The sequence below is a fragment of the Gallinula chloropus genome (assembly GCF_964237585.1).
Source record: "Gallinula chloropus genome assembly, chromosome: 8".
Lineage (NCBI taxonomy): Eukaryota > Metazoa > Chordata > Aves > Gruiformes > Rallidae > Gallinula > Gallinula chloropus.
Genome location: NC_140093.1, coordinates 6,032,055 through 6,059,822, shown reverse-complemented (window position 1 = coordinate 6,059,822; position 27,768 = coordinate 6,032,055). Strand labels below are relative to the sequence as shown.

Genomic DNA, 27,768 nt, shown 5'->3' with positions numbered 1-27,768 from the left:
GATTAGAGAAGGTGCTGTCCCAAGGCCTGCTAAGGGAGAATAGCTGGGGTGGGGAGCTGGCAGTCCTGAGATAACCGAGGCATCTGTTCCAGAGATATTCTCCTGGCATTGGAGTCTTGGCTGTGCTGAAGAATGTGCATTTTTTATAAGGAGAAGGAGGAAAAAGACTTGTTTATCCTGGAGGGAGATGTCACAGCACGTACAGACTTCTGAGGTGCTTTTATCTGGGGCTGCAGGGTTTCACAGGCGTTCTTCTCTGCCTTTGCAGTGTCAGCTATCCCTTGGAATAATCACCTGGCCCTGGCAGCTTTATAATTAATGAAGCTGGAGAGGGAGGGGGGGGTTTTGTGTCTTTGAACTCATGCCTCTGATAGCACTAAAGAATTCCAAAGGCGTTTACAGGGCTGTGCTGGATGTTTGGCTTCTGTTAGAAGCCAAAAAGAAGAAATAGGGAGATTTACTCGCGGCACTCCTGTTCGTACCAGTGTAGAAGTGGGAAGCCCTCTCAGGCTTTGCCTCTCTTGAGTGTGCTACAGATGTTCTTCCATGGGTGTGACGGTGCTTTGGGTCCCTCTTTTCCTTTTTGGGGGGTTAAACGTGTACGTTTGTGCCTGTATCCCTGTGTGTAATTGCAGGTGAACATTGACTCCAATCTTTCTAGCTACAGGGCAATGGGATAAGCTACCCCACCACCACCACTTTTGAGATGGAGATGGAGCACGTGGGGTTAAAGAGAGACCTTGTGAGAAGGGAGTCTCGGAGGCGAGGAGCAGGGACTGTGGAGAGAGGCTTTTTGCCAGGGCTGCCTACTAGCTGTGTATGTTTAGGTGAGCATCGAGTATTTGGTTGCACAGAGGGGTTTGTGTAGTTGAGTATCACTTGACTCTCTCCTGTGGGGAAAAAAGAAGTCGTGTCCTTGAGCCCCTTGGCTCTCTGGGACGCCTCCTTATCCTCCCACTGTAAGAAGTGATGGATTTGACTGGATCAGCTTGACCTGTAAAAGGAAAGCTACTGAGATGTGTCCTCCTTGATCTGAAAAACGAGATCTAAGAAAAAAAGGCTTCTCTGCTAGGGACCAGAGTAAACCCAGGATGTGTGTGCTTACAGGCAAGGCTTGCTTCAGCCTTCCAGGTCCCAGGCAAGCAAAAAAATCCACGAGGCTTTTGTTGCATCTGCATCTGTGCAGCTCAGTATGCATCTCTGTCCCAGGAACAGATGCCTGCAGTGCTGCAAGGCCTGTTAGTGTTCCTGCAGGGAGAATCTGCTGCTGCTGCCAGCCTTTGAGGGCAGAGACACTTCGCTGTTTGGTGGAGGACCTAAAACCTACTTTTATTTCATGCACCAAGCCTCCTTGTATGAAAAGACCCCGAAGCACTGCTGTACTCCCAGCACCGTAGAGGAAACTGGGTTAGCTTATGCCTTGTGGTTGTGCCTGCAACTCGTGTCCACGGTAGCCAGCGTTCTGCTATGGTTCTGGCTACCCTGTGCACCCGCTGAGCCTGGTTAAAACTGGTACTCGAGCCTGGTAGCTGGGGTAGAGGGAGTGATGCAGGAGGGATGGGAGGCAGCGAGCCCCTTGCTATCATGTGTAAGTTCCACTGAGGAGGAGGGGAATGTAACATTGACCCAGGTATTTAGCAGGGAAAATCCAGCAGCTCTGTGAGGAGGAACCCGTATCATTCGCTCAAGGAGATAGAATTGCAAAATGGAACAGATTTATTTGAAATTCAAACTCAAACTTAGTAACTCCCGGGTCACACTAACGCTTACGGACACCTGAGCCTCTTCCTGAAGATACTGCTCCATCTCACGATGCGTGTCTGTGGGGAGGTCCACCAGAAGACCACCTTTGCCTTGTGCATTGGAGGGGGAAGGGGGGGGAGTTTCCCGAGAGTACAGCACCAGAGAGTTTGTACACAATAATAACGTCACTCAGCCTGCTCTTCCACATCACCCCTGAAGTTCTGTAGCTGCAGTGTCGCGTGGACGAGCTGGAGTAAGGGAGTGATTGTTTTGACACCTTTATTCTCCATTTCACTGTAGTTCTAATTACACCTCTACGCTTGAGAGAACCATCACAGGGGTAACACTGTAGGGGAAAAAAGGGTTTGCAATTCAAATGCTCTAATAGGAAAAGTAAAAATCCTTTTCTTTATTGTATTTAAGAGTCAGTGGAAAAAGTCACTTTGCAGAATCACTTCGATTCGTAAGACAATGACGTGCACGAGAACACTTCACCCTTCCTCTCCTGGGATGGATTTTGACTGGAGAGGTACAGAAACGCAGTTTAAACATCCCCAAGTTCCTCGTGACCAATATCTCTGCTCAAAACCAGTGTGTACTTTCTGCATCCTGCCCCATAACTAGGTTGTATCTTCTTGGAGTAGCCACCCTAAGACTTTTCTTCTGGTCCTTAACTTGGAAACCAAGAATTGCTGCCGATGCGGGACGACCTCTGGCCAGTTGTTTCCTTCAAAGCATTTGTCTGGACGGCGTTACTGCAAAACTGGTGAGGGTTTTATGTTCTTTTTCCTGCTGCTGCTCCCTTCTTAACAAGATTTTCTAGTTCTTTGAACTTTTTCAAGCCCTTGGCCTTGTGAAAGCCTGCAAGCAATGTCCTGCCTCCCTTGAAACAACAGGTTCGATGGAGAGAACTGAAGCTGGATCGGTTTGGGGCGCGTTGGAAACGTTGGGTCGTGCAGGCGAGTGAAAGCACCGGGAGGGGCTGTTACTGGATCTCCACCTCGTATCTCAGGACGTGTGAGTAAAAGCTGTGGTTAGCGTTCTCATGCACCATCACAAACACCTCTCGGCACCCCGAAGTGTTGCAGGTTCCCTCCCAGTAGCCTCTGCTCCGGGTGAGAGGATAAGTGTTCTCAGCTTGCACCAGCACCTTGGCTATCCCGTGCATTTTGAGTTTGAAGGGCACGTTGCGGTTCGCCGGCAGCAAGCCGGAGAGCGGCTCCAGGATTTCATAATCTTCTGCCCACTTGCTGTAGCTCTGTGGGAACGCTGGCCACTTCGCCTCAGTGTTCAGGCACGAGATGAGGTAGTTGAAGATGTAGTCGTAATTCCCAGGATCTGACTTCTTCTTGGCATAGATTTTCAGCACGAAGTTGCCTGCGTGGGGGAGGTGGATCTTCAACTCAATTTGGTTCCCACGGTGGATTTGCATGATGTGCCGCCTTCCCATGTCCTCTGTCAGGCTGCTGCTGTCCGAGTGCAGCGAGGCCAGGACGCTTATGTCTTTGCCCAGGGTGAAGGTGACAGAACACCGCCCGTCGTTGGTGTGGATGACGGGCTCGCGGTGTGAGGGCCTCAGGAACCCTTGTCGCTCTGTGAACCAGCTCGGTCCCACGGGCTGGTGCAGGTCCTTGGGGAAATGCATGGCCTTGTCCACGGACTTGCACTCTACGACGTATTCTAACACACAGTTGTAGACTTCTTCGGAGGCTTTGGAGGGTTTGGCAAAGATCTGCAGCTTGTGGCTCCCTGTCTTCTGTGGGTAGATGTCCAGCTTCATCCCGTGTTTTTTCAAAGTCATTAAGCCATGTTCATCTGTTCCCTTCAGCTTAAATGTGAATAGTGTGGCAGAGCGGCAGTCCACGGACACTGAGGCTTTCCCATTTACTGTGGAAGGCAAAAGAAGAGAGACCACAGAGGACTTTTAAGTATAGTGTAGTCTGCACTGCACCCCATCTTGGGGAGACTCATCTGTCCCAGTAAATTGCCACTTCCCTAATAGTAAGAGAAAAAGCTGCACCTGACAGGTCATACGTGGCTTGGCTGCTCTCCACTAAGGCCCTCAAAAAAGGCAGAGGTGAAGGGGGGCCTTTGTTTTGGAGGAATGCCTTCATCCCAGTTGGATGGTTGTGTCCCCGGCCCTGGGTGTGTTTAACAGGCGGGGAGATGAGGTGCTCAGGGATCTGGGTCAGCACAGGACAGGGATGGTTGGACTCAGTGATCTTAAAGGTCTATTCCAACCTGGTGATTCTGTGATTCTATACCCTGAGATGGAGCTGTGGTCCTATAGAATTAAAGCCTGTGTGAAATATAACTGGAAGCACTTTCAGCTCACGTGCTTGAGAAGGCTTAATTAGTTGTGATTAGACCTGATTGCTGGTCCGGAATGGTTATTCCAAGTGCAGGAACACACACACACACCCACCCCCGGTTACGTGGAGAGGAGATACCCTATGTCCCTAGGAGCCTGTTCCCAAACAGCTTGGGGACAATCTGAAGTTCTAAAATGTTGTTGCCTTTAAGTTTCAACTCTGTCTTCTTTGTGGTCATAATAATAACAATCTGGTTTGATTCCTGCAGCTCTTCCAAAATCCGAGGAAGGAGATCTGAAACGTGAGCCCTGTAGTTTGGCCCTGCTACCCGAACAGCTTTATGGTAAAAGAGCTGCTGTACTTAGAGCACTGAGCATTGCATAAAGAAGTGCCTTCTTACCCTCAGTTGGTAAGTCAAGCTTGTGGAACACCAGGAAGGGGTTTTAATCTCGAATTCACAGAGTCACAGAACCACAGGGGTTGGAAGAGACCTCCAGAGCTCATTAGGACCAACCCCCTGCCAAAGCAGCTCCCTACGACAGGTTGCACAGGTCAGTGTCCAGACAGGTCTGGAATATCTCCAAAGAGGGAGATTCCACTCCCCCTGGGCAGCCTGTCCCAGGGCTCCCTCACCAGGAAGAAGTTCTTCCCCAGATTGGTGCAGAACTCCCTGTGCTCCAGCTTGAGGCCATTGCCCCCTGTCCTGTCCCCACAGACACTGAGAAGGGGCTGGCCATGTCCCCATCTGTCCCACACTTCAGCTATTGATAACCATTGATCTGATCCCCTCTCAGGCTTCTTTTCTCCATGCTGAACAGCCCCAGCTCACTCAGCCTTTAATTCACACCAGCGTTGCTGATAAATGTTATTTAAAGAAGAAAAAAAAAGAGAAGAGAAAGACCCTCCTCTTCCCCAAGGGCTCTGAGTGCCAGAACCGAGCTGGCAATGGACATGGCTACGTGCACGACCGTGTGCGGCGGATGCGGGGCTGCACCAGGACGGATGCTCCACGGCTTCCCCTCCACCCGGTGTTACCTGTTTGGATGACAGGTGTCTCTGGCTGTGCAGTCAGCAGGCCCAACATGTAAAAATTGCTGTTGTGCAGCATGTTGTTCTCAAACTCCTTCAGCGTCAGGGCTGGTTTAAGAAGCTGCCAGTTACTGTTATCTGGGAAGTGATTGTTAATGAAGAGAGCCGGGTGAGTCAAAAAATAAAACTCATTGTACCTGGAAGGAGAAGGAAGAGATTAAAGGTAAATGGGTAATTAGAAGAAGAGTTAATTCTTCGTCCTCTCCCTCCCCCACCCCCTCCCCGCCTCCCCCCATCCCCCTCCTTCCCCGCCTCTCCCCCCCACTCCCCCTCCAGGCGCAGCAGTGGCTCTTTCAGCAGGGGGTAATTGGAGTGCTTGGGGCTGCTGAGAAACTGAGATGGATGGCTTTGAAAATCCGCAGGCAGAAAGGGAACCTGAGCTTTGGCCTTCTGTTTCCAGGGCAAACACTGAGCTTTTGGGTAAAACCAGGGTATCTGCACTGTCACATGCAGCCGTGGGTGCCCGAAGACAGGGAGAGACACTGCTGCTTGCTTGGGAGTGTGGAGGCACCCCCCTCCCAGGCAGCTGAAAGCTGTGCATCCAGCACCATGTAGTATTGTGTAACCTGAAGGAGCTATAAGCAAAACGAGTTCACTTGTAGCGGTTACAGGGCTTGCTGCTCAGGGCTGCAGCCTCTCCACGGGTATGGGCTCCATCCCTTCTATAGGCAGCCCAGGGACCATCCTCAGGGCTCTGGGTCTTGCTGTGGGACCTAAACTTTGTCAGTGCTTAGTGATACTGTGCCCATCAGCTTGCGTCTGCCTTCAGGGAGGGCAGATTTCTCTGTTAACATAGAGGGTGGTTCTTTACCTGAAGGTGAACTTGGTGAAAGAATCATCAACAGACCCGCTTCCCCAGGTGCTATCTAGTAAATGCCACCTTCCATCCAGGTAGACGGCGTTCCAGGCATGGTCAGAGTCCCCTGTGAAGGTCTGCCCCATCTTGTACCCATTTCCCTTCGAGTATCCCGAGAGCTTCATGCAGTGGATTCCTGCAATACTGAAAGGAAACAATGAGATGCAGCAGGAGATGTCTGGTTTAAACCTTTGGGTATCCTTCTGCAGTGTACCCAGTCCAGCATGTCTGTAGAACTTCCATCCTGTGGTCAAGTGAGCCAGCTCCATCAGCTCCTCGGGACTCAGCTGCGAGGAGGCACCCGGTCTGAAATGTCTGAGTGTGCAAGTAAGTGACCCTGTCCTTGAAAACCCAAACTGCTGACCCTGCTGCCAGGATAAACACCCAGGTCATGGCATGTTCTCCCCTTGCACCCCAACGTCATGACTCCTTTCCTGGGCTGTGCTGGTGAGTGGCTGCGTGGGATGGGCGTGCAAGAGTAACCCAAGGTGTAACGATGCTGGGGTGGTGGGCTGCGGCCCTTCATTTCTCACAGACTTTGTGTGGGTGCTTAGGGAGAGCATCCCAGGGAGGAAGAGTTGCTTCTCTTCCCTCTCTTTCCATTCAACGCACTGTCAACTCAGCGTTGTTAGAGGAGAATGGCAAAGATGAAGTGTGCTTAATCGCTCTCTGTCTTGTTACTCAGTGGAATCCCTTTGATGCTGTCCACAATTAGCCCGTGTAATTATAAATTAAAAGTGCCTCTGTTGAGGCCTGTGTTCTCTCTGAAGCAGCGGACCCGGTGTTTGACGCCAGCTAAGCTCTCTAAACCTCACAGGACTGTGCCTGCTGGTTTAGTCTCTTTAAAGAGTGAGCCTGTGCTTGCCTGGGGTGCTGGGGATTAAATAGTCACTTTTTAAAAGCAATAACGGTTACCTGCGTCTACGTGTAACTAAGATGTAAATGAGCACTGTGCTAACGAGCCCTGTGCCGCTGATAGCAATGGGCTCTGACGTGGGCGTCTTGTTTCGGTGTTAATCTACAATTGCCTTGCTCGGAGGATTGTCTTTGGGGTGGGACAGTGTTGACATTTCTCCTCTTCATCGCGGGGAAGGTTACATGGAACAGCTACCTCAGGTGATAAACCCTGACAGCTACCTCAGGTGATAAACCCTGACAGCTACCTCAGGTGATAAACCCTGTGCGCTTCCCGAGCGGGATTGGCAGCGTGATGTGGCTTTAACTGGGGAGGAAAGTGGTATTTATGGGGAAGGTAATTAGTGGGGTCGTTAAGAAGTCGGGGTCTGGTAACAAACGCTGGCTGGCAATCGCAGCGCTGGGAGGGAGGATTGCTGTTTTCCCAGAGGTGGTGCTGATCTAAAGGGACGGTGGTGGCTTCAGCTCAACTACCAACCTGGGCGACCTAGTGTTACTCACTTGATACTCTTACGAGTAGCAGATTGAGTTCTTTCTGAAATTCTTTCAGTATTCTTACATTCTCTCTTAAATTCTTGAAGAAAGAGTATGAGGCATAGAAGCAAAGGGCTGACTGGGAGCTCGTGTTGGGTGGCCTGCAGTGGCTAGACAGGCTTACACAGAGAGGAGGGACGTGGCAGTGCCCCATCCCTGTGAAAGGTGGCTGGCAAAGAAGAGGAGGAGGGGGCACGTGTGCCAGCTCCCGTTCAGCGGGGGCTGTTGTGTGGCTGTAGCAAGGTGCTGTCACACGAGGCGGTTGAAGCGACCATGGCAAGCCTGGGAGGAATGCCCCTGAGCACCCCGGTGCCGCAGGTGCTCTGCAAAGGCTTCGCCAGCCCGCGCTCGCCCGGTGAGCCAAATGCTAACGCGCAGCTGGGCAGTAAATCTGGAGCAACTCCACTGACAAGACTGGTGAGAGCTTGGATTTACATGATGTAACTGAAACTAGGAGCTGGCCCAGGAGTTTTTAAGGGGCCTAACAGGAGTTAGGTACCGAATTCCCACCAATTTCATGGGGATTGGAGTCTAATCCTGCTAGGCTTCTCTAGACATTCCTGTTAGCTGGGATATTGGGAGAGAACATTAAGGGATGAGTTCTGCCCTTCATTCCCTCTCTCTGCTCTCACAGTAAACGTCAGCAAAGCAGCAAGAAGAGCGTGTGTTTGGATGTGTTCAAAGGTACAGGATCATAGAGTCCTAGAATGGTTGCAGCAGTCTCTGTGATACCAGACAGACAAACTCCAGGCTAAACCAACCTGTATTGGTGAAGAGGGTGATCGTGTCTCTGTTCTTATGTAAATGACTTTCTACAGCTAAATTAATCAGGCAGAAGATTGAGAAGATCTCCAGAAACGATTGGAGTTGGCAATGTGATGGTGGAAGATGACCTAAATACAAGGTGGACTAGAAGAACTGAGTTCAGAATCAGTTGGTAAGATCTGCTTGGTGTGCAGTGAGGAGGTTAAAAGAGATGTTGCTTTTCTGCTTCCTAAAGAGTAGGAGATAATCAGGACCTTGCTACAGAAGTCACAGAAATTCAAGGGCACCTTCTACTTCCCTTTGATTTCAGACTCACTTTGATGATTTCATCTTAGAAATGAAGCCAGTTTGCCTTCTCCAGAGGGAGATGGAATGGTTTATGCTGGTAGGTAGGTGAATGCTCCTGTGCCTAAAAGGCAGGAAAGCTGTAGAGAACAGGAAAAGCAAGAGGGTGTGAAACCTGGATTATTGGTGGACTAATGCAGCTCAGAGGTTGGATCCGCTGTGGGGACTGTGGTCAGCTCTGCTCCTGAGGACCCACTGAAGCCTCTCAAGGGCAAGTAATTGTTTTGCCTTCGGGTTTAATTCTGGTTAAGGAATTTCTCCCAAGCCTGGACTGTGAGGGTTTGCCCTAAATTTATGGAATCGGTGACTTTACGCTCCCCGGTTCGCTCAGCCATGCTCCCCACTCCAGTCTGGCTGTTGGTGGAGAAGCTGGTTCTTTATAAGTGCTGCTAAAACGCTGCTCAGAAGCTCATGTGTCTATGTTCAGGGCTGCTACACCTGATGTTTGGAAGCTGCCAGCTTCCAGCTACGCGTGCCCACCGTGCCTCTGCAATGGGATTCTGGGCTAACAGGATGAGCCTGGCTGCCGAAGCCATGGTTGGAGGTGATGGAGTGGTGTCTGCAACAGGAACTCTCCTCTCTGCTGGCACTGGGACAAGTAGGACTCAATCAGTGTCAACCACTGACTTCAGTGGGACCTTTAGGGGGGGGCTCCTGGTGACTGGCAAATCGGGTTGGTTGTTAAAAGTGGCCTCAAACAGAGCTAGGAGAAGAAGGCATGTTAAACCCAAAGCTCTTTGGTTCCCCCCTGAAACTTGGGTCTGGTCTGAAAAGCCTTTATCTAAGATGACCACTCTTCGCCTCTCGCCGGTGTGCCTCAGCTGCCACAAGAAGGAGGGATGAGGAGATCCCCTTGCAAGAAAGATTTGATGTCTTTGGTTACAGAGCATGATGATTTTATTTCTTTCCAGGAGAAGAGCCCAATATTTCTCTACCATTTGACAAAAGCACCAGGCTGGGTGGCTGGGAGGTTTCCCAAATCACAAAATGAATAATCACCCCGGAACCGAGGAATGAAGAGTAAATCAACGGAGCCTTTAAATAGTAAAAGATATCCTTGGAAAGATTAATGTTTTTAATGAACTAAGCATATGCTTTTTAATGAACAGATGCAAATTTCTCCCACTTCTAACTGCTACGAACTGTTCCATAAGATGCAGTTATGAATTCCTACTTCATCCTCCTGTTTCTTTAGGTTGCACTTTAGGGAGCAGGATCAAGTGCCGTGGGGCATGGTGCTGGTTGGAAGTGTGCACCACTTGAGTGCCTGGCACTGTATTTTATTTAAGTTTTGGGTTTGCTTTTTTTAATCTGCCCTTCTCCCTATAGGTTTTGTTAATTTCATGGCAAAAACCTTCCCAAATCTTTTTGGATGGTGTGGAAAGCCAATTCCTCCTTACAAGTGCCAGGTTTTTAATTTTTCCCAAAGCTCCCATGTAGCTGGAGGCTGCTCTGCTGAGAAGATGCTCCTTGGAAGAGCCACCACCCGACCTGTGCTCTTAGGAAAGGACACCATTGCTTTCTGGCGTTGGAAGACCCCTTCCAACCTTGTGTCCTGGAGTCCAGATTTCTCCTCTTGGACCAACCTTCTACCTAAGGCTGGTCCCAAACTTACCAGGCACCTTCACTACTCCTCTATGCCAAACTATTGTGTGTGCAGCGGTGAGATGCTGCTCTTCCCTGTGGCACCCCTTGAGGGCTGCCCGGCACAGTGGCTGTTCCCTTGCTTTACTGGGTTGGAGTAATGGGAAGGAGATGGGATTTGCTGTGCAATGAATTGCAAGGTACCTGTGCTGCCTGCTGAGGAAGGTGCTGCCTGGTCCTTGAAACAGATTCCTGACTGTAAAGTCCTGCTTCATCTCCTTTGCAGGGAAACCCCCTGCTTGCTTATGCAACTAACCCCCAGTGAAGGCAGCTGGAGGGTTTTGCAGGCAGGAGAATTGGGGTTTAGTTGTCAAGAAGCTGATGTGGCTCCATATAAAATGGGAATCGCTGCACCGGCCTCGCTGGCGGTGCTGGTGTGGTAAGCATGTGGCAGTGTCCCCCAGGCTAATGCTGCAGCGGAGGGCAGGGAGCATCTCCCAGAAGCTCCTTGTGGGACCATGCCCACCTCTCACATGGGTGGGAGCTCCTTGCTTCAGTCCTGCTGTGCTTTTAACCTTCACATGCAGACGCTCCAAGGAAAAACCTGGCCTCTCCTAACCAAATTAGCTCTGTGTTTTCATCTGCCGTTCCCGTAATGCAATGCGAAGCTCAGCAGATGGCACCAAGCAAATTATGCTGGGCAGGGGGGAAAAGTGGGGGGGGGGTGCGTGGAGGAGGGAGCAAAATTGCCCTTTCTAGGACTTGCTGTTTTTTCCCACAGCAGGGTTCGAAAGCTGAAGTTGCATGTCCTGCTTCAAGTCACATCAGTCAAGGCAAAGGCAGGCAGAACGGGCATGGCAATGGCGCTGAACGGCAACTCGCCCCGGCACCGACCGCTCCTGAGCTTTATTTACCTGCACATGTGTTTGAAGAGCCCGGCGTAGCCCTCACAAATGCTCTTCCCTGCCTGAAGCACGTCGATGGGCTTGCTCAGCAGCTGGCTTTTGTCGTGGTAGCCCACTACGTCGTACTCTGCGGGAAGGAACGCGGGCAACAGTTCATCCAAAAGCCTGGGGCAACGGGGCGGGTGGGCAGCAGGAGCAACCCTGGGATTGCTTTTCATCCCCTGAGCCAAGAGGAACGGGCTGCACAAGGGTGTCATGGGTGGCTGGTGGGGGGCAGAGAGGCAAGGCCTGACCACCGTTTCTTCTAAGCCTGGGATGGGATTTTGCAGTCAAAGCCGAATGTGTGGGGGGAAATGTGTCTTTTTTTGAGGCTGTGGGGCTCCCTGGGGGCTGTCCTGGTGCAAGACCTCCCGGTAAAGAGCAGAGTGCTTGGCGTTTGAGGGAGCCAGCCTTGGGTTGCTCTCAGAGCAAACCCCTGTGCTCTTTGCACTCTTCATGGGCAATTTGTATTATAAATACCCAAAGAGCTGCTTGTTTGAGAAGTCCCTGCAATGAGGCCTGGTAATGCCTGGAAGCACAGCAGGGTCCCTCTGGTCAGAGCTCGAGGAACTGGTTTGGGAAGGTGAATTCACCACCCACCAACCTTGGGTCACGTCTGTAACCCCCTTCTTAAGATACAGACGGTTTTTTTCTGACAGAGCTCTTAAGAAACGCTGCATCAGCTCCTTCCTCCTCCTGTTAATGCTGTGAAAGAACCAGGGAGGAGGGGGGGATCCCCAACCCAAGGCCCTGGATTTGTGCTTTGATGAGCAGTGCCACCACTTGCCTTTTATCTAAGGGGCTTCTTGGGCGGCTGCCTTCAGCTTGGCTCACAGGGTTTAGGGAAAGGTTTTTGGCATCCACTATGCAAAATGCAGTCACGTGGCACGTCCAGCTTCCCTGCACCAAGGGGATGGGGCTGGAGGGATAAGAAGCCTTTCACCCCACTGATGTGTCAGGCTGGGAGTGTGGGCATTTGGGATGGTGGTGGGGCTAAAGCCAGGACTGTGGGGGTAAGAAGCCTTTCACCCCACTGATGTGTCAGGCTGGGGGGGTGCAGGCATTCAGGATGGTGGTAGGGCTAAAACTTGTGGTGGCCTTGGGTGGCTCTGGAGGTGACAGCCAAGCCTGTGGTGCTGGGCAGCCTGGTGTCGTGCTCTGCTGCTGAGGTGAGAGAGCCTTGCATGGCTGCACCGCTGGGGAGGAGCTGGGGACGCATTGTGTGAGAAGAAACAGCTCCGACACAGACCCTGTGGGGCCTGGCAGCACTAGGAGAGGGAGCGTGGAAAAGGAGATCCCGAGGCAACCTCTGGCTGTACTTCTGGGTGAGTACATCCCAAAACCTTCCTCCCACCCACCCCATGAAGCTAACTCCTGGGTTACATAGGAAACTGCCGTGGCAGAGCAACGGGTGACAGAACAGCTTGATCTTCTCCACAGGTGGTCTCCACCTACCTATGTGATGGCATATCCACATCCATATGGCACGGACTTTCTCCAGGTCAGTCCGGGCTTGTTTGAGCAGGGCTTTAACGAGTTCCTCTACGCTGTTCTTGACGTTCACCTGTTTGTGAGGATGAAGTGTTGCAGGATTGTGGTGAAGAAATGGTAGATCTCCCTCCCTCCCTGCTCCCTTGTTCTCCTATAGCCAGAGAGACCCCACCTGCCTTGAGACTGATGCAGCTCAAGATTCATGAAAGCCAGAAATATGAAGCTGGAAGTATTTTTGGTTGTAGTTCCTGTCCTAGAGTGGGCTCTCTGCTTACAGGGAAGGTTCTTCCCTTGTTTGGGAGGTTTTGAGGCACTTGTCCCCATAGCTCAGACCATGCTGGAGTTAGTGCTGGGAGCTCATCTCAAGGAATGGCCCCACGGGGGGTGCTGGGAAGGGGGACACTGGCAAAAGCAAGACTTACTTTTAACACGTAGGCATCCAGCTTCTCAAATTGCTGCAGATCCACGGGTATGGATTTCAGTGAGGATTTGTCCCAGGGATATGCTGAGAAGAAACGAGTTGTCATTGTCTCAGGGAGGGAGGGAGCATGGGGGGGAATATTTTTTCCTGGCCATATGCTTGAACAGGGGGACAGCTCAGAGCTCCTGCCTGACCCGTGGAGACATCCATCAGCGGGTGCTTAGGGAGCAGAGGACAGGAGTGCATTCGCTGAACATCCCTGCCAGCTGCACAGAAAGCAGGAGCCATCCTGTCTGGGCTGGTATAATTTGGGAGATGCTGGAGCCGGGAGGCACAGAAAATCCCAGGATATTGTATGGGAGTGCCCAGGGTAACATGGGGATCTTGGGGAAAATCCGTGCTGTGGAAACCCTGGCAAAAAAACCCTGTGACTTTGAAAATTGAGCCCCAGCAAGGGGCTTCCTTGTTGGGTTTGCTGATGGTGATTTTCCAGTAAAGGGCTGCAGCTCTGCACCAATTTGAGCACATGAGAGCAGGGAGCAGTTGGACTGAAACCGTAGTGCCGGCCCCTCAGCCTCTCTGCAGGCCCTAAAGTTCTACCTGGTGTGAATACAGGGTTAAGAGTTTGCCCTAATTAGTCAGCTCAGTTAATTTTTAACAGCCTCTGAAGGAGCTGATGCTGTTCTCTCTCATCAGTGAGCTGCCCAAGCGTCCCAGCTATCGCTGGGTGCACAGAGGTATCGGATGGACGTCTTGCCCTGGACTGCTGGCTGCTCAGCCTACTCTTTTCTTCCGAGCCAGTGAGAGAAGGATTGAGCTCTGCAGCGATCCCTGTGCCTGTCAGGGCTGCCAGAGCCATGCAGGACTAAAGAGATTCGCCCACCTCTCTAGGTAGGATTGTTATTTCTCTGGGAACAAGGATTTGAAAGAGATCACAGAGGGAAAATGCTGTTGGGAGAGGTGGGAGAATGGTGCCATAGAGCTGCTGTTTGCTGGAGAGAGGGGACAAGGAGCAGTGACCTGCCTTGGGGTGTGGTGGGGGCACAGAGAATTATAGAATTACAGAGTGCTTTGGGTTGGAGGGGACATCAAAGATCATCTAGTCCCACCCCCCTGCCATGGGCAGGGACACCCTCACCAGCCCAGGCTGCCCAAAGCCCCATCCAACCCAGCCTTGGACACCTCCAGGGATGGGGCTCCCACAGCCTCTCTGGGCACCCTGTGCCAGGGCCTCATCACCCTCACAGTAAAGAATCCCTTCCTCACATCTCCCCTAACCCTGCCCTCTCCCAGCTCGAAGCCATCGCCCCTTGGCCTGTCCCTGCACTCCCTGGGGAACAGCCCCTCTCCCACTTTCCTGTGGGACCCCTGTAAGTGTTGGTAGGCTGCAATTAGGTGTCCCTGGAGCCTTGTCTTCTCCAGGCTGAACCAGCCCAACTCTCTCAGCCTGTCTTCACAGGAGAGGTGCTCCAGCCCCTTGATCATCTTAGTGGCCCTCACGAGGCTTCTGCTGGCGGCATGCTGCTTTGTTTGTGACCCTCACCAAGCAGGCAGGACACCCCTCTGCTGCCCACTCAGCAAGGGATGCACCAGTGGCTCTGAGAGCATCCTGTGCTAGGATGCTGAGAAGCCAGCTGCCTGAAACAGGGCTTGGGCCCCTTTCCTGCCAGCTCCAGCCTGCTTGGGAGGTCACCAGAAGGTTTATTCCTGACTTTGTGAAGGCATTTTGTTAATGAGACCCTCGCTCTTGTTGGACAATCGGGTTGTCCTGTGTCCTGGTGAGGGTGCAGCCTGCCAGGCGGGATGCAGGCACCCGGTGCCTGACACCCATCTCATGCCCATCTGCCAAAACTGGCGTGTGGGCACACAGTGTCTCTTTCTTTACTGGTCCTGTCCATTTATCTCTGTTTTCCCTGAGAAGGGCTGTTCTGCTGACCTAAATAAGTTGAATTTATGTGTTTAAAGGTTCCTTGCTCTCTACAGCTCTGAAAGTTACTGTTCACCTTTTGGGAAGGGGATGTTGGCTGTTGTTGGGGGCGGGGGGTTGTGGGGGTTAAACTGTTTCTCAGTTTTCCCCTTTGTCAGGTTGCAGGTGCAGAGTGGCCAGCAGGTCCAGGGAGGGGATTCTGCCCCTGTACCCAGCACTGGTGAGGCTGTACCTCAAGTGCTGGGTCCAGTTCTGGGCTCCTCACCATAAGAAGGACATCGAGGTTCTGGAGCGTGTCCAGAGAAGGGCAACCAGGCTGGGGAAGGGGCTGGAGGGCAAATCCTATGAGGAGCGGCTGAGGGAGCTGGGGGTGTTCAGCCTGGAGAAGAGGAGGCTGAGGGGAGACCTTATCACTGCCTACACTGACCTGCCAGGAGAGTGCAGAGGTGGGCGATGGTCTCTTCAGCCAGGGGACAGGAGATGGGACAAGGGGAAATGGCCTCAAGCTGTGCCAGGGCAGGGTCAGGTCAGATGTGAGGGAAAAGTTCTTCCCTGGCAGAGCTGTCAAGGCCTGACACAGGCTGCCCAGGGAGGGGGCTGAGTCCCCACCCCTGGGCGTGTTTAACAGGTGGGGAGATGAGGTGCTCAGGGATCTGGGTCAGCACAGGACAGGAATGGTTGGACTTGATGATCTTAAAGGTCTTTTCTAACCCTGTGATTCTGTGACTGTGTTATTTGTGGGAATAGCAATTAAATCCCTTGTCTGGGCATTTAGGGCTGTTTCTAGGACTGAAGGGCTCCCTGGCCGGGGTTGCCCCGCGCTGTGTCCCTCCGGCGAGGACACAGCTGGTACTTACCATGCAGGTCTTTTCCTCCGGGCGGTCGCGGGGCTTCGTTCCTCCGGAAACCTGGCAAATCGGGGGAGGCAGTGTGAGCCATGCAGCTCTTGGCAGGAGACAAAGGACAAACTGAACCAAGGGGTTTTGGGGAACAAGGGAAGTTGAGGGTCTTTCTTTGCCTGTTCCCTTGTGTAGAGACATGGATGGCAGCGGCCTGTGGTGCCGAGGGGAGCGGGGTGAAGCAAGCGGGTGGTCTGCGTCCCCTCTTGCAGCAGCCAGTTCTCCAGGGGTGGGACACCTAACCCTGCCCACCACCTGCCAAGCCCCCTAGGTGGGCATGAAGGTAGAGCTGAGCTCTGGAGCTGTTAGCTGACAACTCTGCAGAGAGCTCAGTGGCAGTTGGAAGAGTTCTGAGAGCCCCCAGACTGTCATCCCCGTTTTATCCCACAGCCTGCAGAGGAGGAGATTCCTCTTGCCTCAGGAGCAGGAGGATTTTGCTCCTCATGTCCTAGGCACTGGCAGGGTCCAGCAGCAGCAGCCTGGCAGGGAGAGCAGCCATAGGGGTTGGCATCCTCTCCAGAGCCTGGACAGGGAGAAGGGAGTGGAGTTCCTCCTGGGAGCAACATGCCATGCAGGGGCCAGGTTAGGACAGGTGCCATAGTAGAGCTGGGCCTCACCTTTGTAGTCCTGACCTCTCAGGCTGGGCAGCCTCCGGGGACCTGCAACGACCCAGCGTGGTTAGTGCAGCCATCACAAGCCCTACCCAGGCTTGAGGGGTGCAGCATTTACCTGCACACCCCAAGGGCTTCTTCCCCTTCTCCCTACTCCTGCAAAGGGAAGGATGCAGCCCCTTCTCCCTCCCACCCCTCCTCTGGGATGCGAAGTCCCCTGGCCATACCTTTTCCAAAGGACAGTTTTTTGAAGAGTTGTGGGGTGGTATCCTTGGGATGAATCTCCACTGTCACTTGGGTTCCTGCAAGAAATGATGACAAACTCCCTGAGAAAGGGACAACTGACCGGGATGCAGAGGAGAAGAGGAGGAGTGCCTGCTGAGGCATTGCTGAAGCTGTGTCTTCACTTCAGCCAAGGCAGTGGCAGCTCTGGTGACTGTGAAGGTACTGAAGCACCTGGCTTTCCTGGTGAAACAACCCACCCTGAAGATAAACCACACAGCCAGGAAGCCTCTGGGCACCTCTGGCATGATCTGTGATTCTTAAAGAGTAGAAGCCAGTCTGTTAGAGCCTGATGGGGCAGAGAGCAGCTCAGGGATGAGACAGAGGTCCCCAGTGAGGAGCATGGAGCAGCTTAAAGAAACAAGGCTTATCACCATGTTAAGTAGCTCTTGATGGAGATATGGTAAGCAGAGAATCAATTCCTGGCATTGATTTTTCTTGGAATCAAACAGAAAAAGGCTGAGGGCTGTGAAAATGCTTTGACTTGGTGGTATTAAAACCGTTGGCAGAGGCCGTTGCCTGTAAGAGGCGGCGTCCCCGCAGAGCCGGCTGCGGTCCAAGCGTGCCGTGGGACTGGAGCTCTGTGTGCTGTGATGCTCCAGAGCAGCCTCAGATGGAAACCCAGGGGCTCTCCTGTTTAAAGTTTCAGAGTACAAGGGAAAAAGCTAGAGAGTGTCCTGTACAAATTATCCAGACCTTTTGGTGGGGAGTGTTTCAGAAGGTCTTCCAGCCCCTTAGATTCCCCAGCGGACCTCAGCACGCCCGTGGGCTCCCCATTTCGGATCAGATGGAAGTTGCATTGGAGACTGAAGGTTGAGGTGTTACCACTGCCATCCCATCACACGTGCTGCCTCCCAGGATTGTGCCCAGTCCATGACATAAGAGGTCTTCCTCCAAGGCAGCTCTTGGAACCAGCTCATTAGGTAGGAATGTGCACTTTGAGTTTCTCCTCAAAATTTAACTTGAGAAAGATGTTTTGGGGTTGGGATTAGGTTTTTTTTTTAACTCCTGTGATTATACAGCAAAGTTCTGTGTCCTTTAAAGCCTCAAAAAGCCAGAAAAAACATAAAACCCCTTTTAAATCCCAGAGTTTCACTTCAGTTCTGGGATGCTCACACGTGTCAGGGTGCCAAGATGAGAGCTGGCTGGTGTATCCTGTCAGTTCATTCGAAGGTAAAATGAAGTTGTTTCTCCAAGAGGTGACTTTGGGCCAGTGGTACCATTTCATTAAGGTTTCCCTGTTCCCAGGGGTCCCTTTGTATTTCTCAGGATGAGTTTTACCCTGGGGGGTTTGTGAGTTTCTTCCACCTTCTCAGTTTTCCCCCATAAATTCGGATTCTTTGTTTTCAAGAAACCAGTGGAAGGATGAGGAATGCCTTCTCCCATGGAGGTTAAAAAGCATTTAAAGAATGAAAAAACCAGATTCCACACCATTTTTTCCTTGTTGTTGGCTTTTTATGATGTTTCTTCCTTTTCCTAAGACATCTTTCCTAAAGAAATGCTCACACTTCTCGTTCTGTGTGCACAGACAAATCCTTGGCCAGGGAAGTGCTTCTGAGTGGTGCTTCCAAGGGTCTACCTCATGAAAGGACTTCTACAACCTGCTGTCTCCTGCTAAACTTCTGCCAGTATTCTTTCTTTCAGCCTGTAAACCCTTCCACCAGTGCTGGAATGCCTGGTGTTGGCAGGAGTATGTTTTTACTGCTCTTTCCAATGATGTCTGTGCTGCATGTTGGTGGTCAGGGAGGTGGTGGGTGCTCCAGGACCTGCCTTGTGCATCCTCACCAGAAGACCCAAGGGTTCTTTGGGATCCCCTGGGACTTTTAATTCTTCATGCTCAAGATCACAAAGTTGCCAAGGTGGGGCTTTTCTGCTCTTTTGGGGTGCTCTGAGGTTATTTTATTACAAAATTAACAAAAAAATACCCCAACAGCTTGGGCAGGAGCTGGCTGAAGCCCTGCTCTGATAAACCATTCTCCACTTACCTTCATTCGAGCAGGATGTAACGGCTTGTGTCTGCTCACAGGGCTCCTTGGAGACTCGCCGGCCTGGATGGGCAAAGAAAAACATCTCAGTGCCTTGAGGGGAGCAGAGGTGCCCAGCGGTGTGGAGACAGACTAAACCCCTGTCTTTGCCCAGCAGCAAAGTAAGGAACCACCCCAGATGCCTAAGCCCATTTTCTGGCTTCGAAGCCTGATTGCTCGTGGTCCAGGGATGCTCCAGCCTGGGGAAAGAGGTGTCTGGGGGGGCGGTGCTTGATACAGGGTGATTCCATGTATCAGTACAGGCTGGGGGTGAGCTGCTGCAGAGAAGGACCTGGGGGTCCTGGTAGATGACAGGGTGGCCATGAGCCAGCAGTGTGTCCTGGGGGCAAAGAGAGCCAAGGGGATCCTGGGTGGCATCAGGAGGAGTGTGGCCAGCAGGTCACAGGAGGGGATCCTCCCACTCTGCTCTGCCCTGGTCAGGCCCCACCTGGAGTGTTGTGTCCAGTTCTGGGCTCCCTGGGATAAAAAAGCCAGGGATCTCCTGGAGAGAGTCCAGAGGAGGCTATGGAGATGATGAAGGGCCTGGAGTATCTCCCCTATGAGGAAAGGCTGAGTGAGCTGGTGCTGTTCAGCCTTGAGAAAAGAAGCTTGAGAGGGGATCTGATCAGTGTTTATCAATATGTGAAGTGTGGGACACGGGGGGACATGGCCAGCCTCTTCTCAGTGTCTGTGGGGACAGGACAAGGGGCAATGGCCTCAAGTTGGAGCACAGGACGTTCTGTACCAATCTGGGGAAGAACTTCTTCTCAGTGAGGGTGAGGGAGCCCTGGGACAGGCTGCCCAGAGGGTTGTGGAGTCTCCATCCCTGGGGATATTCCAGCCCTGTCTGGACACTGACCTGTGCAATCTGTCCTAGGGACCCTGCTTTGGCAGGGGATTGGACTCAGTGAGCTCTGGATGTCCCTTCCAACCCTTATGATTCTGGGATTCTGTGATTCCTCGCTCCTTTCCAAGCATCACAGGACCACTGTCCTGCCAGCCACCAGGAACCTGGTTGTCACAGCTCACCCAGAAGGTCAGAGTGTAAGTGATGGGGATCCGAGCAGTGGGTGATCGGATTTTTGTGGCCACAGCTTGTTCGCCTCGGCGGGCGGGGGGGGTGGGGTAGGGGGTGGGAGGCTGGAGTAATAGGTTTTGCAAACATTGCTGCAGCCCCAGCTGCTCGGGGGTGTCAGAGCCTTCACCAAGGTGCTGGTTAAGGGGGATTTGTTAACCCCTGCAGCACAAGGGGAGTGGGAGCTCTGCCTGCTCCCCCGGCATCTGAACAGCATCAGATGCCTGCACCTCCTCTTGCATCTGAACCCCCTCCTGGGGACTCGATCTTCACAGAAAGGCTTCCTGTCTGCACACTCCATCCACTCGCTCAGCGCATGACTGATCCCTACCATCCCCGCTCCCTCCTCCCCAAGGCCCTGCCTTGGCTCTGTAGCTGGGGCTACAGACCCTCTGGAGTGTGATGGGAGGAGAGAACATTGAATATTTATTTATCTGCTCCCCAGAGTGGAGGCTTTTGTTAGCTGGTGTCTAAGGCTTGTCAGGTTTGTTTAAAAAAAACACCCCAAACTATCTGAAACCCCCCCAGAGATGTATCTTGCTGTGAGATATCGCTCGCTCACGGTCTACGAGCAATGTCCTGGCACCGCTGATGTGAGAGGGGCTTGGCTTAGGGCTCCTACCCAGCATCATACTGGGTTTGTGTGCCGCTATCACATGCCCCGTGGAAGCAGAATTCCCCTTGGGCATATCTAGGATCTGCTGCTGGCACTGTGAGCTTTACCCTCTGCCTCGCTTTACCTTCACCCTGGCCTTTCCCTGCTGAGCATCACATTAGGCTTAGACTACCAAGGCAAGCAGGTCAGATGGATGGGGTGATTCCCATCCCTGGGAGCTTCTCCATCCTCTTCCTCCCCAAGGGTTGAGGGCAGAAGCAAGGAACTGGCAGGGGGGGGATGTTCAGTACCAGTAGCCACCCCATTCCTGGATAGCAATTGTGAAGAAGGGACTGGTGGATAGATGGCTTAAAACCCCAATGGTTTCTTGCATGCTCCAGACCCTGCTTAAGCTGTGCAAGCGCTGGGGAAGGCTCTGGAAGCTCCATCTGCAACCGGAGCGATTTAGGGCACTGAATTTCCCCTGCCATCAGCTGGCTGTGAAATGTAAGAGCTCCGCGCACCTGAAATATGACCGAGCTCGGCGGCAGCTCGCGGGAGAGTCCCCTGCAGATCGCCGTGCACGGGCTCTGCCGGGCCACCAGCACACATCCCAGCCACAGCACTGAGGAGACCGTGGGTGGCACGTACCATGGTTAGTTTATCAGATGGGTGAGAAGATGACATACCGTTAAGGTCTCTCCCCTGAGGTGCCCGTGACGCGCTGTTTCCGTTTCCATCATCCTGCAAACCTATAAAACACAAACGTGAGCGGTGGGGCTGTCCTCCTGGAATGGGGTTCTGGCTCTGCCTGCACACCAAGCCCCCCCAAAACCCTTCCTGTAACTCATGGCTCCAGATGAACCTGGGTGTCATCGGGCTCTGCCTTCCCTGGCTCCCCTGCAGCGCTTGCTGCAGCCCCTGTTTGCTGAGCAGAAAATCCTGGGAGGAGGAAAGGGTAATAGTCCAAGCTGCTTCCACGGAGCTGGTTTGCATTTGGGTAGGTGCTGGGCACCTGGTTAGGTGAAGCACGGACACAGCTTCTGCCTGTCCTTGTTAGCCTGCTTGTCTGGAAATCTAGCTTTCCCCCAAGGTTTTAGAGCAGGAATGCTCCTTCTTCTCCTTTTGCTTTGGCAGGGAGGGTCCCCTTACTGTTGTGGAGCAGAGTGGCAGCTTTTTGGAAGATCCCCTGAAGGATAGGAGCTGGACCAGGGAGACCATCCCAAGCTGTAGCTATGATTGGCTTGGAGGAGCCATCCTTGGAGACAAAGCCTAGGCATGCTTCAAACAAAACAGCTTTGTCCCTCTACTTCATTGCAGTTGGTGCTGATCTGGGGTAAAACAGCTGGGTTCTCACCCTGCTCCCCTTGCACAGCTGCCGGAGCCGGTGGAGGCATCTCGGGGCCAGGGCAGGGCAGGGCAAGGCAAGGTGTGAACATAGTCCTGGTCCATCAGTGTCTGCCTCCTCCCCGTGCCCTGGGCGTGCACCGGAGCCAGGCACCGAGCCTGCACACCACGGTGCATGAGCCAGGGGCAATCCTGCCGTGGCAGCACCGGCGAGAGCACACTGGGGTTCTGCAAAGAACCCCGCTGGAGTTTGGGGCTTTGGCAGCAGAGGAGAATGGGACAGTGGAGAGGGGGGGAAGCCCAACCCTGCCCCAAAGCTGCTGCTTTGCTTGGCCGTGTCCCCAGCAGCTGGTGCAGCACCTGTAGCCATCCCCTCCCTCGCGCTGGCGGCCGGCGGGACGTTACCTGCACTTCTGCAGCCTTTCGTCTGCCCCTCTCTCTGCCCTCTCCGCTCGCTCGCTGCCTCCTCGGGGTGCACAATAAGCAGCAAGTTGATAGTTACTGCGCTGGGGTCTGTCTGAAAGTCCATGGTACCCATCAGAGCATGGCCGGGGCGCCGGTACTCCTGCTGAGCAGCTGCCCTGCTGCGAGCTGCCGTGTTTATTTTCCACCCTTGGAAAGGCAAGCGAGCTCCCCCCTCCCCAACCCCCCCCCGCCACACACACACCCCAAAGCTGCAGCACCGCCGGGATGGCCCTGCCAACTGCACCGTGAATGCTCTGCCAAAGCCGACCCTAATGAAGAGGTTACGAGTCACCTTGGAAAGGAAATCGCGGGAGGGATGGGTTTCCTAAAGCAGAGGAAGGAGCCGCGGTTTGGCTGGGGTCAGGGAGAGGGGGTCTGGTTTCAGAGTGTGCCCCCCCCCCCCCACCGCCCCCGGGCTCCCCCTCCTCTCCCTCTGCCCTTTTCAGCTTTAAGCACTTGTCTATGCTCAAATCCCTCTGCAGCCCTGGTCGCTGGGGGGGATTCGCTTCCCGGCGCTGGTAGAAATCCTTAAAAGGCTTTCTCTTTTGATCCCCTCCCCCCAGGAAATAAGACCCTCAAAGGATGCTTGGGAGTGTAAATAATAACAATAACCACCACAGGAGCTGGGGCGAGGGGGGCAGCGGCTGCGGCGGGGAGAAAGGGGCACGATGGGGGCACGAGCAGCCGTCTGCAGCAGGGAGCATCACTCTGGGCAGAGCTGCTCGGCGTGTGAAGGGGCGTAGCAACGGGTCTCGTGGGGTGCCAGCTAGGTTGCCCCAAAAGAATGAACTCCCCTCTGTCCCACCAGCCTGCAAGCCTGGTAGCTGCAGGCTGTTCACCATAAAGGAAAGCCATGCCAATTCCTGGCTTTCCCAAAGCTCTCCCAGCCTACAAAACTGAGAAGAAGGGTTACAGTGTGGGTTAGCAACTGGACTTGGCTGGCCCCTGCGGCTCGCAGAACGGGCTGGCAGGGAGGCACTTTCTAATTTTACAGCTGGCCCCCCTCCAGCCCATGCTGCCAGCCTTGGCCGGTGGTCCCGGGGGAGCCATAGCACCTGTGAGCTGAAGGACTCTCCGGCAGCGTTGCGAAGGGCTGCTGGGGCACGGGAGGCACCGGCTGGCACAGTGCGGGGCGGGGGGGATGGAGGAAGCAGGAGGGAGGTTCGGGAGCTCTGCGTGGGCAAGGTGCCTGTTTGTGGGTGTCATGAGCGCTTTTTGGGCAGGAGTGTGAGGGTGCACTGGGCACCTTGGGCTGGTGAAGCTGTTCTCCCAGATCCACAGGCAGGAGCTGGTAGTATTGCCTGGTGTTAGGTTACTCATGTTCAGAGACACGGTTTTCCCCATGGGTCTCTATATAAATCCTGCTCCCTCCCAGTCTCTCCTGCCCCTTGTTCCTGAGCCCCTTCCAAAGCACGGACAGCCGATCCGTCCCTGTCCTCGCCTGCAAATCCAGCCCTGAGCAGATCCTCTGCATATCCAGAAATACCATGCAGGGCTGCAGGGACCCTTCCTCCATCCAGCTTTGCTGGTGCACCTCTGCATGGACCTGCACCCTGCTTGACCCCCCTGAAGTGTGCCCACAGCAGCAGCCCTGCAGAGAGGAGGGCGTTGGGGATGGGTCATTTCATGTAACCCTCAGAAACATGGGGCCAGTCCTGTGCTGGGGATGGGTACCATTGTCGTTTGGGCTCCAGGCAGTGGGTTTGCTCTTCAGCTCACACACTGGAGCAGTTTTAGGCTCAGGGGTCCCTGGTTCTGCTGAGGCTGTAAGGAGGTAGCTGGCAGTGGTTGAACTTGAGGAGGAGGAGGGCCAGATGCCCGCGGAGACGCGCTGGGCTCTGCCAGGCAGCCTTTCCAAGCCATCTGGGGCTTGCCCGTCTCCGGTTCAGGTCCCTGAGATTTATGGCTGGGGTGACTTTCTAATCACAGTTTCACCATCTGCCTGTTGGCCTTTAGCACCCCCCTCTCACCTGTCACCGAGCCCTGCCGCTCCTGCCCGCTCCTGCCTGCACCCCTGCTGAGGAGCACCCTTTCCTCCCCACTGCCATGGCCCCTCATCTGAGGTGCAGCCCTCATTCCTGTGGGTCCCTTCTCCCTTATGTTCCTTGGTGGGACAGCCTGACCTCCAGAACTGACCTCCATCATTCCAGCTGAGTCATGATTCTGGGGTCACCCAGGTCCTGCACTCAATTCTGATTCCTGATACATCCTGGGCTGCATCACCAGGAGTGTGGCCAGCAGATCGAGAGAGGGGATTGTCCCCCTCTGCTCTGCTCTGGGGAGACCTCACCTGCAGTGCTGGGTCCAGCTCTGGAGCCCTCAGCACAAGAAGGACACGGACCTGTTGGAGCGGGTCCAGAGGAGCCACAAAAATGATCCAAGGGCTGGAGGACCTCTCCTGCAAAGCCAGGCTGAGAGAGTTGGGCTGGTTCAGCCTGGAGAAGAGAAGGCTCCAGGGGAGGACCTTATAGCCCCTTCCAGTCCCTGAAAGGTGCCTGCAGGAAAGCTGAGAAAGAGCTGTTGCCGAGGGCAGGGAGTGATAGGATGAGGGGTGAGGGTTTTAAACTGGAAAAGGGCAGATTTAGGTTGGGTATTAGGAAAAAGTTCTTCGCTCTGAGGGTGATTGCCCAGAGAGGTGGTGGAGGCCCTATCCCTGGAGACATTCAAGGCCAGGCTTGATGGGGCTCTGAGCAACCTGATTTAGTGAAGGTGTCCTTGCTCACCCCAGGGGGTTGCACTAGATGGCCTCTAAAAGGTCTCTCTCAACCCAACGCAGTCTGTGATTCAATGATTTTGGGGTCATCCAGGTCCTGCACCCAACTCTGCTCTGCCCAGTGCATCTTCTCACCCACCCACTTAGCTCTGCTACTGCTTTCCATCCACAGTGATGCCCCTGCACATCCTGGCCATCCTTGCTCCGGCTTCCTCCTCCTCCTCCTCCTCCAGGTCTCCTCTTAACCTCATTCCTCCTTCCTGACAGGCTGTAAAACAAATTACCAAGAGCTTTATTTTCTTTCTCCTACCAGCGAGCTGAAGCTCCTGACCCTGCTGCCCGCAGGCTGAGCACCGCTGCAGGCTGAGCACCGCTGCAGGATGAGCATCACTCTGCCACCTTTCCTCTGACTGCCTCTGCCTTGTTCAGCCAAGACGAGCTCCCAGCATCTGCAGGAAGGTTCTGCTCTCCTAGAAACACTGATCATCAGGGAGCAGGTAGTTGGTTTTGGAGAGCTCTTCATTTTACAGGGGAGACTTTATCACTGCTTACAACTACCTGACAGGAGGGTGCAGAGAGGTGGGCGATGGTCTCTTCAGCCAGGGGACAGGAGATGGGACAAGGGGAAGTGGCCTCAAGCTGTGCCAGGGCAGGGTCAGGTCAGATGTGAGGGAAAAGTTCTTCCCTGAAAGAGGAGGAGGCTGAGTCACCTTCCCTGGGTGTGTAGATGAGGTGCTCAGGGATATGGTTTAGCTTAGGACAGGAATGACTGGACTTGATGATCTTAAAGGTCTTTTCCAACCTGGTGATTCTTTGATGCTGTGATTTTTTCCTCCTTTTTCTGGGATTTGAATAGGGTTTTTTCCCCCCAACAAAAAGGTTACCTTGAGGGAGGAATGGGGAGGTTCCCAGCCATGCCTTTACAGTGGTGCCAAGACTAAGGCTTTACTTGAGGTGGGTGCTGCCCTCCACCCCACCCCACAGCAGCAAGCCCTCCTTGTTTGAGAGGTGTGGGGGGGTGTTTTTTGAAGCCTCACAAATCAGAAACCTGTTGTTGGCCTAAGAGGTCATGACCAGCAACACCTGTCTTTGTGCCAGGGTATTTTTGAAGCTTACAAAAAAATTGAACATTTTGAAGAGGGGAAGAAGAAAGCCCTTTATTGCTGTGTTGATTTTAAAATAAAAGGCAGCTCTTGGAATTTGCTGCAGGATTTAAAACGTTCACCTAAGTCCCAGGGAGATGAATTAATGGCCAGAGAACAAGAGAAGCTATCAGAGTGCCATGATTACACGTATTTACCACATGGCTGTCATTTCTCCAGGGGTGATCCAGGGGGGAGAGAGAGACCGTGCAAATGTAGAGCAGGAATTAGGTTATTTGAATCCCATTGGGTAGAAGGGAAAATTGCAGCCTGTGTTCCCTGAGAAAGCGTTTTTAACTCTTCTGCAGGTGGTTTGCCTTCGTTGTGGTCTGTAAAGGCTCCAGCAGAAGGTGTGGTGGGAAGATGCTGTGCCTGAGGGTGGCTGCTGGAGACCTTGGGCCTCCTGGGGCTCTGGCTGAGGGTATCCAAATGCATTTCCAAGACTGTTGGAGGTGCCTGCACCTGGAAAAGTGCTAGGGATGCATTTCTCTTTGGTGCAGAGACACTGGGCACATTCTCCTGACCTGCCCGCCCTAGGGAGATGGTTACACTCTGGCAGCACGGAGCCTGGAGGGGAAGCCTGGAGGCAACACCAGGATCATGTAAAGATGAATCCCAGCCCCTTTCATTTAGCCTGGAACAGACATACCCTTGGTGACACCTTTGGCAATTAGCTGCTGCTCGTGCCTTTCAAGGTCTTGCCTTCCTGGTTCTTGCCCCATGACAAATAATACCCCAGGTTCTACCTCCATGGAGGCATTAGCAGCCATCACCTCCAGGCTGCACAGGAGCTTGTTCCCCATTGCTGCTCCTTCTCCGTACCCCTGGGAGCTCTCCTGTCCCCCTTTTGGGATGGGGGAGCTGCGTGTGGGCATGCTGTTGATTTCTGTCTCCTGCTCTGTGTCCATCCCTGGTCCCACCATAATCTTTGCTCCATTTTCCCACCATGGAGGGGATACTTCCACAGAACTACCCACTCCCAGGCTCTGTCTGCTGACTCCAAACAGCTCGTTTCGCGCTCGTTATTGTCTGTGCACGTGGATATTTGGAGTGGTGGTGTTGGGTTTTTTCTGTGTGGGTTTTTTTTCTTTCCTGGGGCATTGCTTGGCATGTGTAGACATCACATCTCAGCTACCATCCTCTCTCCCAGTTGGAAGTTAACTTTGGAGTGCCCGGGACGTGCCAGTGGTGTATAACACATGACAATCACACTCTGATGGGTTTTAATCCGCTCTTCTGGTCTGCTGGTCCTTTCTTCCTTCCTCCAGCAGAGCTGCAAAGCTTGTTCTCCTCCCAGCAGCTTCCAAGCCCCAGATTGCTGGGATGCTCTGTTCGGTCTGCAGCTTCTGCTGCATCAGCAGCTGAGCTTTATGATTTAAGACAGCAGCAGAACTTTCCACTGAGCTATAAACCCCTGTATTCAGTTTCCTGGTATCCACACGGCTGGGTAGTTAATTGATGACTGTGGTGGTCCTGAGAGGATGGGTCAGGATGTATTTAGATGGCAGAGCGACAGTGAGGGCTGGTACAGGACTGAATTGAATGCCACGACCCCCCCAGCCCAGGGAGAAATGAGGTGGGGGGGGGGTGTGTTTTGGGGTTGAAGTCTACCCAGCTCCTTGCTGGAGTCTCTCCACCTTGGGGATATTGCTGTCTCTGCCAGAGAGCTTCTGGCTGGAGGTAGTGCAT

At 53.4% G+C, this 27,768-nt stretch overlaps 1 protein-coding gene across 1 annotated transcript; it reads right to left on the bottom strand.

Moving 5' to 3' along the window:
• Positions 1-1,698: 1,698 nt before the first annotated feature.
• KY (kyphoscoliosis peptidase) lies at positions 1,699-22,297 on the bottom strand (the record flags this gene model as incomplete). Its single annotated transcript, XM_084267206.1, has 12 exons — positions 1,699-3,630; positions 5,091-5,281; positions 5,956-6,144; positions 11,058-11,175; positions 12,543-12,651; positions 13,001-13,083; positions 15,784-15,834; positions 16,443-16,484; positions 16,664-16,738; positions 18,704-18,766; positions 21,102-21,164; positions 22,165-22,297. 12 exons carry the CDS (start codon positions 22,295-22,297, stop codon positions 2,729-2,731), a joined length of 2,019 nt encoding a protein of 672 aa, XP_084123332.1. The 3' UTR covers positions 1,699-2,728.
• Positions 22,298-27,768: the final 5,471 nt, after the last annotated feature.